The sequence below is a fragment of the Tenrec ecaudatus genome, chromosome 4, assembly GCF_050624435.1.
Source record: "Tenrec ecaudatus isolate mTenEca1 chromosome 4, mTenEca1.hap1, whole genome shotgun sequence".
Lineage (NCBI taxonomy): Eukaryota > Metazoa > Chordata > Mammalia > Afrosoricida > Tenrecidae > Tenrec > Tenrec ecaudatus.
In genome coordinates, this window is record NC_134533.1 from 35,848,971 (window position 1) to 35,863,147 (window position 14,177).

The 14,177-nt window shown below is 44.7% G+C and overlaps 2 protein-coding genes across 2 annotated transcripts in view; one reads left to right on the forward strand and one right to left on the reverse strand.

The window, feature by feature from the left end:
- PDHX (pyruvate dehydrogenase complex component X) overlaps positions 1-5,877 on the reverse strand; it is a 67,279-nt gene extending 61,402 nt beyond the window's left edge. Inside the window, exon 1 of the mRNA XM_075545909.1 lies at positions 5,672-5,877. Within this exon, the coding sequence (XP_075402024.1) occupies positions 5,672-5,831 (160 nt within the window). The 5' untranslated portion in view covers positions 5,832-5,877. The remainder of the gene's footprint in view (positions 1-5,671) is intronic.
- A 194-nt stretch (positions 5,878-6,071) lies between these two features.
- The window catches only part of APIP (APAF1 interacting protein), a 43,452-nt gene continuing 35,346 nt past the window's right edge, over positions 6,072-14,177 (forward strand). Inside the window, exon 1 of the mRNA XM_075545911.1 lies at positions 6,072-6,246. Coding sequence (XP_075402026.1) covers positions 6,190-6,246 — 57 coding nt within the window. The 5' untranslated portion in view covers positions 6,072-6,189. The remainder of the gene's footprint in view (positions 6,247-14,177) is intronic.

Consider the following 14,177-nt stretch of genomic DNA (forward strand, 5'->3'; position numbering starts at 1 on the left):
TGAATCAGAGGTCGAATACAACATGGCTAGGTTGACATTATTAAAGTTTGGGGGGAGGGGAGACCCAGAACATCAAAGAAGTTGAAAAGTTATTGTTAATTTGGCTAAATCAGAAACCAATAGTGTATCTGAGGTGGTGATATGGGAGGCTAAAAAGCTCCATTGCAAATTTATTTACAAGTGTAATTCTGGGACCACAGAACCAACTCCCATATATACTCGTGTATTTTTTGTGCTAAAAAACTGGGGTTTGGCTTATACACGGGTCAGTGGTACCCCAGCGGGGTGTAGCATCTCGCTGACCCCCCCCCAGGTAACGGGATGAGCACCCGTTATCTCGCGGGAGATTGCCGTTTCTCCGCTGTTCATTCAGAGCCCCGCTGACACTGCAGGGCTTTGAATGTTTGTTTACTCACATCTAACCAATCAGAGCCATCCTATGACGTGTATCGTTCAATAAGCCTTTTAAAGACCGTGTGCGAAGGATGTGGCATGAGTGGATATCATCTGGTCAAGTCCACTAACAAAAGGAGGAAATCTCATGAAGCCTGAAATAGAGTTAATAGCAAAGTGGGTTCGAGATGCATGGGAAGACATTCCAGAAGACATGGTGCCACGTGCCTTCCAGAAATGTAGTATCAGGAATGCTATGGATGGCAGTGAAGACTGCGCTTTGTATGAAAATGACAGCAGTGATGGTGATGACGGCGATCTCAGTGAGGACAGCGTCTATGATTACCTCACACCAGCTGAAGCTCTGCACTGGGATACGGATGGTGATGAGGAATCCAGTTTTGAAGGATTTTAACTCTTTACATTTTAGCTCGGTTGCTGATTGAGCTCAGGGAATAGTACTTTTAAGGTATCATTGTTGATACCTTATTGTTTTTGTTGAACCTATTTTCCACTTACTGTGCTGGTTTACTAACGTTAAATGACTTGTCCTTTTATTTATGTTTTTATTTAAAATATGATATAAATAAGATATGACAAAATAACGAGGTATAAATTACCAAGGGCATATGAGGGAGGGGGGAAAAGGGAGGGAGCGGGGGAAAAAAAGGAGGACCTGATGCAAGGGGCTTGGGTGAAGAGCAAATGCCTTGAGAGTGATTGGGACAGGGAGTGTATGGGTGTGCTTTGTACAATTGATGTATGTATATGTATGGATTGTGGTAAGAGTTGTTGGAGTCCCTAATAAAATGTAAAAGAAGAAAAAAGAAAAAAGATAAGATAAAATAATGATTTATAAACTATTAAGAGTACAGAGGGAAGGGGGGAGCAGAGAGGGAGCAGGAGGAAAAAAAAGGAAACCGAGCTGATTCCAGGAACCCAAGTGGAAGGCGAATTTTGAGAAGGACGAGGTCAACGAATGTATAAGGGTGCTTTGCTCAATTGATGTATGTATGGATTGTGATAAGAGTTGTATGAGTCCCAATAAAAAGATTTATTCATTTAAAAAAAATATAAATAAATATTTAAATACATTACCCCACAGATGTCTCAATTTTTAGTAATTTTATTTTCATTTGTTTTGATTATTGAAACTCACCAATAGCTTCTGCATTTTCCACCCTAGGCTTATACCCGAGTCAATCAGTTTTTCTGGTTTCCCAGGTAATAATTAGGTACCTCGGCTTATATTCAGGTCAACTTATATTCGAGTATATACGGTATTTGGCTTTCTATTAGTCATTAGTGGTTTCTGCGTTTTATTTGCATAAACTATCTTAACCATTGCTCCAAAGAAAGTTAGCAATAACAGCAGGTACGCTAAGAGGAAAACTGCAAGAATCGTAAGAAATTATTATTTCTTAAATGAAAAATATGTTCAGTTCTCAAATTTGTCAATGTTCAAACATGAATTTGGAGTGAATTTTTCAATGTTCAAACATGAATTTGGAGGTATCACTGTACTCGTCTACACACAAGACGGTTTTGACAGATTATGCACGAGGCGGGGACCATCCTGCAGCCACTGCAGCAGGCCATTGACAGGGAGCTGCCAGAAGTTCAGGCCAATTCAGAGGGGATGTGGAACAGGGGGTATCACTGCTGATGTCAGATGGATCTTGGCTAAAAGCAGAATTCAAAAAAGATGTTTTCTTGTGTTTTATGGACTGTGCCAAGGTATTTGACAGTGTGGATTGTAACAAACTATGGACAGCATGAGAAGAATGGGAATTCCAGAACACTTCATTGTGTTCATGTGGAGCTTATACCCAAGTCAAGAGGCAGTTGTGGGGACAAGGGAATACGGCAAGATTTACAATCAGAAATGGTCAGGGTAGTAGCCTCTCATCACTTATCCAATTTGTATGTTAAGCAAATTCTCAGAGAAACTGCATTAGGTGAAGAAGACTAAGGCTCCGGATTGAAGGAAGGCTTATGAACAACTCATGATGTGTAGATGGCACAATTGTACTGGCTCAAAGTGAGGAGGACTTGGACAGTCTGGGTGCACAACTGAATTTTACCCAAGCCCAGTTCTCAATTCAGTTCTCCATCCCAGTTACTTACCAACTTGTCCATTGCACATACTTATTTCATTGTATCCACTAGCCATGTACATCTCTTTGCCAGTTACAATTGAGTCCATAGAACCTGACCCATGAGTAGTATGTCCTCTGTGGTTTTCTATGGCTGTTCTCCTGTTGTGTGTTGGGGTAGTTAGTTTATTGTGCCAATCTGGCCGATAAAACACATGTGGGGTTAATTGAAGGGCAGACAAATAAATGGCTCAGTGAGCCTTATCTCTCTAGTTCTCGGATCTCTTGCTCTCTGATAGTAGGACCAGGGTGCAGCTGTCTTAGCCAGTTACCTGCTTCAGCTGGCAAGGCTCACTTCCTGAAAGACATCCCTGAGAAGCCACGTGGACCTACCCCGATGTAGCCCTGAGTGTTGGAGCAGCCGTGTGGAGACCCCTGTAAGCGCTGAGATGCTTACACGCTCACTGACTCGGCTTTCCTCCTGCAGTCGGCTTCATTGCTTGTGTTTTGTGAGATTATGAACTTTGTGGATTGGTGTCGGACATATGGGTTAATGTTGAACTTATGGGCTTGGGCAGCACTGGGTTGGGATATTTTCTTGATGTGCACTTACCCTTTATATAAAATTCTCTCTTATACATGAGTTTCTGTGGATTTGTTTCTCTAAAGTACCCAGACTAACACATGTGTGTTCATTCATCTTTTGCTAATCTATAGGTGGAGTGATTTTAAAAAATTCTTTATCATGATGGCACAATGAAATGTACTAATACACCAGTATTGCAAAATAGTTCTTCAGTTTTTGAAGTATTTCACACAGCAGAGAAATACTCTACAGCCACAAACTATTTCCTCTTTCCAGCAGGCCACCTTGAAAATGTGTCACTGGATGCCAAGTGAAATTATATGAAAGTTCCCATAGATCCCCTAAAAAAGAGGAGGTGGCAGGGATACACTGTTATACTTCATAGGCGATAACTACATGGAGTCCCTGGAGGGTGGCAAAAGGCTAGCCTGCTCTGCTTCCAACCAAAAAATTGGTGGTTGTAGTCCACCCAGGTACCTGGTGAACTATCTCTGAAAAATCAGCCATTGGAAAACCCTACAGAGAAGTTCCACTCAGAGACACAAGGATCACCATGAATTGGAACTGACTGTTAGGTGAATGGCTTAGGCCATTTACTATAGTTAATTAACCATGGAGAGATTACAAAGCCCACCAAAGTCAACCCACCGCTATCAAGTCAAGTCCAAGGCACTGTAACACTACCAGGCAGAGTCGTACTGCACCATCGGATTTCCAAGGCCACAATTCTTTTAAAAAGCGGAATGTCTTCACTGTTCTGAGGAGCTGCTTCTGGGTTCAAGCCATCGACCGCCAGGTTGCAGCTTTAACCCATGTCAGCGATGCTCCAGATCGTACTGAAATGTGTTTAAACACACGTGCACACAAGGGGGCCTCAAAAGTTATGGTGGAAAAAAAATCTTTATCTAGTTATTAGGTGCGTTGAGTCATTTTTGACTCCTAGCGAGCCTATGCACAAGTCAATGAAACACTGCCCAGCCTTGGGCATTGTGCAGCCAACATGTCAATCCCTGGTCAGGGCTCTTTGTCTTGTATACTTCTGCTCCACTTTACCAAGCTCCATGTCCCCGAAAAGGTTCCAGGGACTCGGCTCTCCCAATAACATGGCCAATGTGAGATGAATATGAATGTGTGTGCCCTATCATTCTTTAATATTATAAGGGAGATCTACTTAATTTTCCAATTTCCCGGAGTCTCGGTATTTTTCTCCAGTTAGCAGATACCAACTCGACTCAGCTGTTATCAGGAATGAATCATGGGCTTTTTAATATGCCATGGTTTTCTTGGGTAGCATGTCTTTCAGTGTAATCTCATCAAACACCTTCATCAAAACTCACCTCAGGGTGTTTGCAAAAAAGGAGATGCCTGGGCTCCAACAGAAAGACTCTTGAGGAGCTATGGGAAGTGCCCATTTTTAACAAACTTAGGAGAGTGGGTGCAGAAAGTCCACTGTTCCATAGATGACTGGATGAAACCATATTCTGAACACACCAAAATTAATTCTGTCACCTAATCTTTGGAAACAGCACTGTATTCAAGCTTACAAATTGTGTGACTTTGTGAACCTCATTATTTATTTGTCTATTTATTTCATTCCAAAGTACTTCTGATGGTTGAGTTGGTTATGCTTTGGGCTGCAAACTGCAGGCTCGACAGCTCGAAACTACCAAATCGCAGGTGAAAGACTAGCCTTTCTACTCCCTCAAAGAGTCGCGGTCTCTGAAAACCACATGTGGAATTCAACTCTGTCCTAGAGGGTTGCCTTAAGTAAAAACTGACATGATGGCAGTGAGCTTGTGAAATTTCTGGATTCCCCATCCCCCCACCCCTGAGCACTAGGTAGCACAGAATATAGACACCTACTATACCTAGTTTAAAATAAACTAATTTTGTAGAATTCCAGGAATGATGATTGACAGGTGATAAACAGGACACTATATATTCTTAAGAATTTTCCGCCTCATGTAAGGAAATGATACCTTGCATGCTCTTTGTCAACATTGTTAGTGAGCGACAATTTTCCACAGTAAATCTCTATGATCCCCCTCCTAACAAAAGGAATGTAAGTCACTGGGAGCTTCTGCAACGCCGCAGCAATTTACAAATGAAATCCAGTACAAGTCCCCCGTACAGCAACCCGACTGGCCTGGTAAGAAAAAAAAAAATCTCCCAATGCAGAGGGGTCTAGGAAATGCCTATGAACGGCTACCCGTGGTTTGGGGTCCCACTCATCCTGGGCAGCTTCCCCTCGGGCGAGCTACTTGATGAGGTCAGAAGAATACGAAACGTGACTGCGGACGGGCTAGAGAGAGGTGCATTTAGGACCTTTCTCCGCCTCCCTCCCAATAACCCACATCCTAAATCAAGGTCACGGGGAAGCCACTCACACGAGGGGCCCATCAATGGAGTCCAGTTCTCCCACCTCCCAAGAGAGTCCTCTGCGGCGTGCACTGGGCCAAGCTCGCGGAGCCCTCCCCGAGGGGTAACGCACAGAAGGGGAGCCCCGGAACCTCTACACCCAGACTCAGGCCTCGATGCTAGCTAGCCCTACTAAGACTGCTCAGCGCACAGCCGCTGAGCGAGCCCAGCCACTCACCGCGCGTCCACTGCGTCCTGTGAAACCATCTCCAACCAGCCGCGCGGCCGGCAGAGCACCCGGCAGCCCCCCTAAGCAGCTGGGGGCTTCGTGGGCCACGGAAAAGCAAGAGATAGCGAAACACGCGGGGGTCACAGCCTAGCCTCCAGGAGGCCGCCATCTTCCCGGCCTTCTCGCGGGCTGCCCGCTGCACAGCCTGACCGTCCAGCCATCCAGGCCCGCCCAGGCCCCGCCTCCCAAGGGGTTGACCACGCCCCGAAACTGCCCGCTGTGCCTTTAAGGCGAAGCGGCAAGCAGCCTTCTGAGCTCCGCCTCCTGCCCCGTTGGCTCCACCCCCGCGTAGCCATTGGCGCCGCGGAATCACCCGGGAGAGGAGGCCCTTTTAAGCCCCGCCTCCTGTGCGATCCGCCCCGCCTCCGGGGTGCCCTGCGCGCCGCCTGCTTGCGCCCGAAGACTGCGAGGGAGCCCGGGCCGAGCGGCCACCGCACGCCCGTGCCACGATCGCCCGCGTCCTGACCATGTCTCACTGCCGAGCTCCAGACGGCGACTGTGCCTCCGGGCGGTGCCTCCTTCAGGTAGGGGCGGGGCCGTCGAGTGTCCCGTGGGGCTGGCGCGATGGGGCGCCGTGGGCGCTCGACCTGTCACACGGGGTCCCAGCCCGGTGGGGCTGGTGGCTTCCGGAGGCTCGCCCACATGCTCTACTTAACCACGGTGTCACCGCTGGCCCCACGGGCCTCCTCTGGTGCCCGCTCGTGCAGACCCCTCAGGAATGTCTTTTATGCTTTGTAACCATACATCATGTGTGGCTGGCAATTGTTTAAAGTGACTTAAATATTTCCAAGATTATACGACTACTAACAACAAAGTTGGCCTGGAAAAGTTTTCTACACTTAATTGCAACGTTATGACTCTCGGAAAGACGACATCATTCCTCTATCTTATCCAGGGGTGTCTGCCCACATGCTGATACACCCACATACGAGAATCCGGTGTGTAGACTGTTACCGTGCTACACCATGCTTCAGGACAAAATTTTATTATTTGTAATTAAAAATAAATATTTCACAATATATAATTACATATTGTTTTGTGCTTTAATTATGTTCAATTTGTAACAATGAAAATACATCCCGCATACCAGATATTTACATTACGATTCATGACAGTAGCAAAATTACAGTTATGAAGTAGCAGTGAAAATAACTTTATGGTTGGGGGTCACCACACATGAGGACCTGTATTACATGGTAGCGGCATTAGGAAGGTTGAGAACCACTGAACTAGGCTTTCTACTCTTGTGAAGAGTTAGTTCTATCCTGCCCTGTAGGGTCACTATGAATTGGCATGAACTCAATGGCAGTGGCTTTGTTTGTTTTGGTTTAATTGGGAGAAAGACTGTATTTTGTACTCCTGTAAGAGTCTTGGAATCTCACAGGGGCTGTTCTAACCTGTTTTATAGGGTTTGCATGACTGGATGGCCGTGAGTTTGGTTTTCGGTTTTTGTTTTTTCCTTTAATTACTACTTCATCCACAAAATTTATTTGTATAGGTTCACAAAATGTACTTACCACAATATTGTTGCTAATATACCAAAATCTATTTTCTCACTCTCTCTTTTAATCATTTTATTGAGGGCTCGTATAACTCATCACAATCCATACATCCATACCTCGTGTCAAGCACATTTGTACCATGTTCATTTTCAAAACATTTTCTTTCTACTTGAGCCCTTGGTATCAGCTTCTACTTTTTCCCCTCCCTCTTTCACCCTCCCTTATGAACCCTTGATAGTTTAAAGATTATTATTATTTTTTCATGTCTTACACTGATGATTGTCTCCCTTTACCCACTTTTCTGTTGTCTGTCCCCTTGGGAGGGGATTATATGTAGAGCATTGTGATCAGTTTCCCTTTTCTCCCCCCCCCCCCCCAACCTCTTACTCTCCTCGTTTGGCTGCTCTCAATATTGACCCTGAGGTATTTATCTGTCCTGGATTCCCTGTGTTTTCAGCTCTTATCTGTACCCATATACATGCTCTGGTCTAGCTGGATTTTTAAGGTAGAATTGGGGTCATGATAGTGGCAGGAGGGAAGCATTAAAGAACTAAAGGAAAGTTGTATGTTTCAATGGTGCTATACTGCACCCTGACTGGCTCATCCTCCCCAAGACCCTTCTGTAAGGGGATGTTCATTTTTCTACAGATGGACTTTGGGTCTCCATTCTGCACTCCCCCTTATTCACAATGATATGATTATTTTGTCCTGCGTCTTTGATGCCTGATACCTGATCCTATCGACACCTCATGATCACATAGGCTGATGTGCTTCCTCCATGTGGACTTTGTTGCTTCTGAGCTAGATGGTCGCTTGTTTATCTTCAAGCCTTTAAGACCCCAGATGCGCTATCTTTTGATAGCTGGGCCCCATCAGCTTTCTTCACCACATTTGCTTATGCACGCATTTGTCTTCCGTGATTGTGTCGAGAAGGTGAGCATCATGGAATGCCAGGTTAATAGAACAAAGTGTTCTGGCATTGAGGGAGTGCTTGAGTAGAGACCCAATGTCCATCTGCTACCTTAATACTATACCTATAAATATATGCACATAGATCTAGTTACCCATCATCATATATAAATATATTTACATATGCGCCTGCCTGTATTTAGACTTCTATAAATTCCTTTTGCCTCCTTATCTTTCCTCTGTTTCCTTTGACTTTCCTCTTGTCCCACTATCATGCTCAGCCTTTATTTGGGTTTCAGTAATTCCTCCCTGTTACACCGCCCTTGATCAATCCATACCAGGCCGCAGACACCCTCCTGGCCATGAATTTTAGATCACTTGTCCCTGGGTTTGTTAGCACCCACTTCCTTCCCCGCCTCCCCTCACCCAGGTCCACTGAGATCTCTTGATGCTTCCCGCATCAGCGAATGTTTTGTTCACAGAATCCTTCAGTTTACACCCTGAGGCTTGAATGTTTCCCTCTGTTCTTTTTCCTTACGATATGATATGCTGAGTGCGTTCTTGATTTGTGGCTTTCTAACTCTCGTTGCAGGACATACGTCATCTTCTTGAGCTGCCCTTTGAAATTTTGTGTTCAGCTCTTTGGAAGGTGAAAATCCTACCGCTAATCACTAATGTTTCCTGCGGTAAGAAACATACCCAGTTACTGTCCAACCAATTGGGTTCCTAACAACCTTCCTTAGTGCAGTTATTTTGTGCCTTCAGGTTGGTCTGATTCATGATGTTGTTGTTGTTGTTGTTGTTAGCTGCCACCCCGTTGTCTGACTGATAGCAACCCTGTATACAGCGGGGTGAAACACTGCGCGGCCCGCCATCATTCTCCCAATTGTAGTTACGTTTGAGCACCCTGTTCCAGCCACGGTGTCAATCCACCTCCGTGAGGGCCTTCCTCTTTTTCGCTGCCCCTCTGTTTTACCAAGCAGGGTGTCCCTCTCCAGGAACTGGTCTCTCCTGACTACATGTCTAAAGTGCCTGAGCTGAAGTCTCACCGTCCTTGCCTCCAAGGAGCATTCTGGCTGCATTTCTTCCAAGACAGATTGGTTTGTTCTTTTGCCAGTCTATGGTACTTTCAGTATTCTTTGCCAATGCTGTAGTTCAAACGCAGTGATTTTAGTCAGTCTTCCTTATGCATTGCCCAATTTTCACATGCATATGCGGTCATTGAAAATACCCTGGCTTGAGTCAAGCACACCATAGTCCCCAAAGTAACATCGTGGTTTATCAACACTTTAAATAGGTCTTGCACAGCAGATTTATCCAATACCATGCATGGTTTGAGCTCTTCATGACTGCTATCTGGAGCACTGATTATGGATCCCAGTAAGATGAATTCCTTTACACCTTCAGTTCTGTTTGTCATGGTCCAGCTGTGAGGATTTTGCTTTTCTTTACACTGAGTTGTCATCCATACTGGAGACTGCAACCGTTGATCTTCATGGGCAAGTTTTCTACGTCCTCTTCATTTTCAGCAAGCAAAGTTGTGTCATCTACATATTGCAAGTTGTTCATAAGCCCTCTTCCAGTCCTCGTGCCCCCTTCTTCTTCATATCATCCAGTCGTTGTGATCATTTGCTCAGCATACAAATTGAATACGTACGGTGAGAGGATACAACCCTGATGCACACCTTTCCTGATTTTAAGCCATGCAGTATTTCACTATTCAATTTGCACAACTGCCTCCTGACCCACACAGAGGTTCTGCAGGGGGACAAAGCCATGTTGTAGAACTCCCATTCTTCTCAATGCTATGCATGCTCTGTATGATCCTCACAAGCAAATGCTTGGTGTTTTCTCTTTTCAGCCAAGAGCCATCTGACCTCAGCCATGACACCCCTCGTTCCAGGTCCTCTTCTGAATCAGGCCTGAACCTCTGGCCGTTTCCTGCCCCAGTACTGTTGCAGCAGTTGTCGGACGATGTTCAGCAGACGTTTTTTCCCTGTCCTCGAATGGAGCATTTTGTTGGGTCACTTTCCTTTGAACTGGGCTTATTCATTTCACCACGTAGCTGACTTCCCAACATCCTGGCTTCCCATAGATAAGTGAGTGCCCCAGTGAGTGATTAGCTGTCTGACACATTTCAGTGGCTTTACCATCAATTCCTGGCATAGCCAATCCTTTTAGTGCCATTTGAATGCCTTCCTTCAATACCATCGGTTCTTGCTCCGCTGCTACCTCTTGAAGTGCGTGTGGACTCGTTCTCTTTGGGGCAGGAACGCCATGTATTCTTTGCATCTTCTCGGATGCTCCCTGCCTCATTCAGTATTTTGTCCACAGAATCTTTCAGTGCTGCAACTTATAGCTTGCATTTTGTCTTTCTTTCATTCGGTGCTAAGATATGCCGAGTGTGTTCTTCCGTTGTAGTTTTCTAATTCCGGCACATTTCCTGACACTATTCTACTCTGTCTTCTCTAGCTGCCCTTTGGAATTTTCTGCTCAGCTCTTTAATTTCCTCATTTCTTCTATGTGTCATCGTTACTCTGCAATTAAGAGCCAGTTTCAGAGTCTCTTTTGACATCCACTTTGGATCTTTTCTTTTCTTCCTATTGTTAATTACCTTTCGCTTCATGTAAGAGGCTCTTTTCTTTTATTGATCATTTTATTGGGAGCTCTTACAGACAGCATAACATTCCATAGTTCAATTACGTCAAGCATTATTGTACAATTGCTATCACAGTTTCAGAACATCTTCTTTCTTCTTGAACTCCTTGATAGCAGCTTTATCCCCTCCTTCCCTCTCACACCCTATCACCCAGGAACCCTTATTTGATTGATTTATTTACAGGAACTCTTTCTTTCTTTTGCCATATTTTATGCCATCCAATAGATCCATTCGTCTACAATTCTGTGATTCACTCCCCTCAAGTGGAGTTATACAGTCACCAGTGCTATCAGCGCTTCCTTACCCCACTCGCATCCCACACCCGTAGGGAGCCATTACTCCTGCCACTGTTTTTGAAGGGTGATCTGTCTTGGCTTTCATGTATAGAACAATCTTAAATGTGCAAATGAACATCCGTAAGTCTAACAAGATTAATGATGTAAAAAAAAAACCAAATTGGTAAAGGGAGAAAATATTAAAGAACTAGAGCAGTGGTTCTCAACCTTCCTAATGCTGTGACACTTTAATATAGTTCCTTATGTTGTGGTGACCCCCCCAACCATAAAATTATTTTCATCGCTATATCATAACTGTAATTCTGCTACTGTTATGAATTGGGCGACCCTTGTGAAAAGGTCATTCAACCCCCAAAGGGATCACGACCCACAGATTGAGAATCGCTGAACTACAGGATAGTTTTGTATTTCATCAGTGCTATACCACACCCTGGATTTATCATCCCTGTCTCATGGCCCTTCTGAGAGGGACTGTCCAATCATCTTACAGGTGAGCTCTGGATCTCCACTACATCCACACCACATCGATTTGATTGCTTGCTTTTCAACTTCTGATTGATCACAGACGGTGGCTTCTTCCATGTGGACTTTGTTGCTGCTGAGCTCGATGGCCACTTGTTTATCTTCAAGTCCTTAAGACCCATATACTATATATTTTAATAGCCAGGCACCATCTGCTTTCTTTACCACAATTACTTATATACCCACTTTGTCTTCAGAAATAATGTCAGGAAGGTGAGTATCAAATATTGCTACATTATTAGAACAACTCATTCTTGTACTGAGGTAGATTTAAGTAGAGGCCCAAAGTCCCACTGCGTCCTTGTTGTATTTACAGATATATATATATATATATATATATATATATATATATATATATATATATATATATATATATATATATATATATACAAATATATTTACAGATATACACATTTATATTTATTTATTTATTTTTCTTCCTTTTTCCTTTTTCTTTCATCCTGCCCTACTATCATGTTTACCTATCATTCACCTCTCAGTAATTCCCCTCAGATACAATTTGATCAAACACAATCAGGAAAACTACACCCTCCTCACCATCAATTTTAGAATGCTAACTATTCCCCTGTCCCCATCATTATTGGCTTACTGCTCCCCTCCTCCCTCCCATCCCCCCCCCCCAACAGAATCATCAGTCCCATCGCTGTCTCCTTAGGATTGCTTACCCTGCCTATCTTGTATAGATAATGAGACAGTTTATTATGCCAACCTGGCCGATAAACACATGTGGGGTTAACTGAAGAGCAGAGGGATAAATGGCTCGGTGAGCCTTGCCTTTCTAGTTCTCAGGTCTCTTGCTTGCTCATGGTCGCACCAGGGTGCAGCTGCCTTAGCAGTTGCCTGCTTCTGCTGGCAAGGCTCACTTCCTGCAAGACATCCCCAAGGAGAAGCCACATGGGCCTACCCTGATGCAGCCCTGGGTGCTGGAGCAGCCATGTGGAGACCCCTGCCAGCGCTGAGATGCTTACACATTCAATGACTCGGCTTTCCTCCTACAGTCGGCATCATTGCGTCTGTTTTGTGAGATGGAGGAGGACTTTATGGATTGGTGTTGGACATAAGGGTTAATGGGTTAATGTTGGACTTGTGGGCTTAGGCAGCACTGGGTTGGGCTATTTTCTTGATGAGCACTTAACCTTTACATAAAACTCTTTCTTATACATGAGTTTCAGTGGATTTGTTTCTCTAAAGTACCTAGACTAACACAGGTAAACATCAAGAAAAAAAAGAGAGAAAGTCCATACGAATAATCCCACGTCTATCAGGGGTCCTGACCCAGAGCAGATGAATATCTCTCTGTAAATAGCAAGAAGGACATGTTATAATCCATCGACCCAGGCCCCTTTTCATTCAGAGCTCTTATTCCAGGATCTGCTTGCCCAACAGCACATACACTCTTTTAGTCTTCAGCATTCCTGTCTGAAAGGCACACACCCTAAAAGTCCCCATTGCTGTTCCTGCAGTCAGGGACGGAGTGGTCTAGTGCGCCCCCACTCCCATGACACTTTTACCCTTGTGAGTAACCCCCGCCAAACCAGTTCAGATGAGGCTCCAAGAGCTGCTGTCCCTGCCCCCCTACAATTAGGGTTCCTAGGGGACTTTGTGGCTTTGCTCCCATTGCTGCTCTGTTGCACTCCCCTTGTGGCTTGTGCCATGCGAGTAGATCAGTCTGGCCACTGTCCTCAAACTGTTTCTTCCGGGCCATCCTCTGTGGTGCTGTCATTTAGTGAAGGGACATCATGTCTCAAGCTGAGGCAGGCCCTGCAGTCATCTCTGGGAATGCGCTGCTCTGAGCAGGAACATTGCCCTCAAGGATTGGCACACAGGAATAGGCTCAACTCTTGCTCTCCCTTCCTGTGGAGAGATAAACAACACTCCCCCCTCCTTGGATGCATTAGTGCCCTGACCCCCCATTGACATCATTTTCCTTCCCCTATCCCTCTGTGGACCTTAAAGACATGAGGTGGGGTGGGGTTGGAGGGGCTGGAGGGGGGTAGATGTCTTTCAGCACAGGTGCTATCTGCATCTTTTTGTTTGTTTGTTTGTTGGTTGATGTATGAATCATTGGGTTTGGTGTAGCTCATGCCAGAGTATCTGACCCTCAGCCTGGGACTTATGTCTTGTGTGCATTTTCCCTTATGCCCGTTGTACTGTTTGACCTTACCTCAGTGGATTCATGTTGTCCGTGACCTTTTGTGCTTGGCTAACTTCACTCAGCATAATATTATCCAACTCTTTGCACCAGATGAGGTATTTCATCTTTTTGCCACTATTTTTTAGTACTCCATTGTGTGTATGTACCAAAAATTTTTTTCATCCATTCATCTATTGATGGAAATGTAGGCTGTTTCCAATTTCTTACAATTGTGAACTACACAGTGATGAACGTTAGAGAGCAGCAGTCTGGTCGTGGTTGGTTGCTTATTTCTTCTGGGTATTTGCCTAGTTGTGGAATTGCTAGGTCATAAGGTAACTCGATTTCCATCTGTTGTAGGTATCACCCATGTATGATGTTCTTTTTAAAATTTTAATAAATCATCTCACTG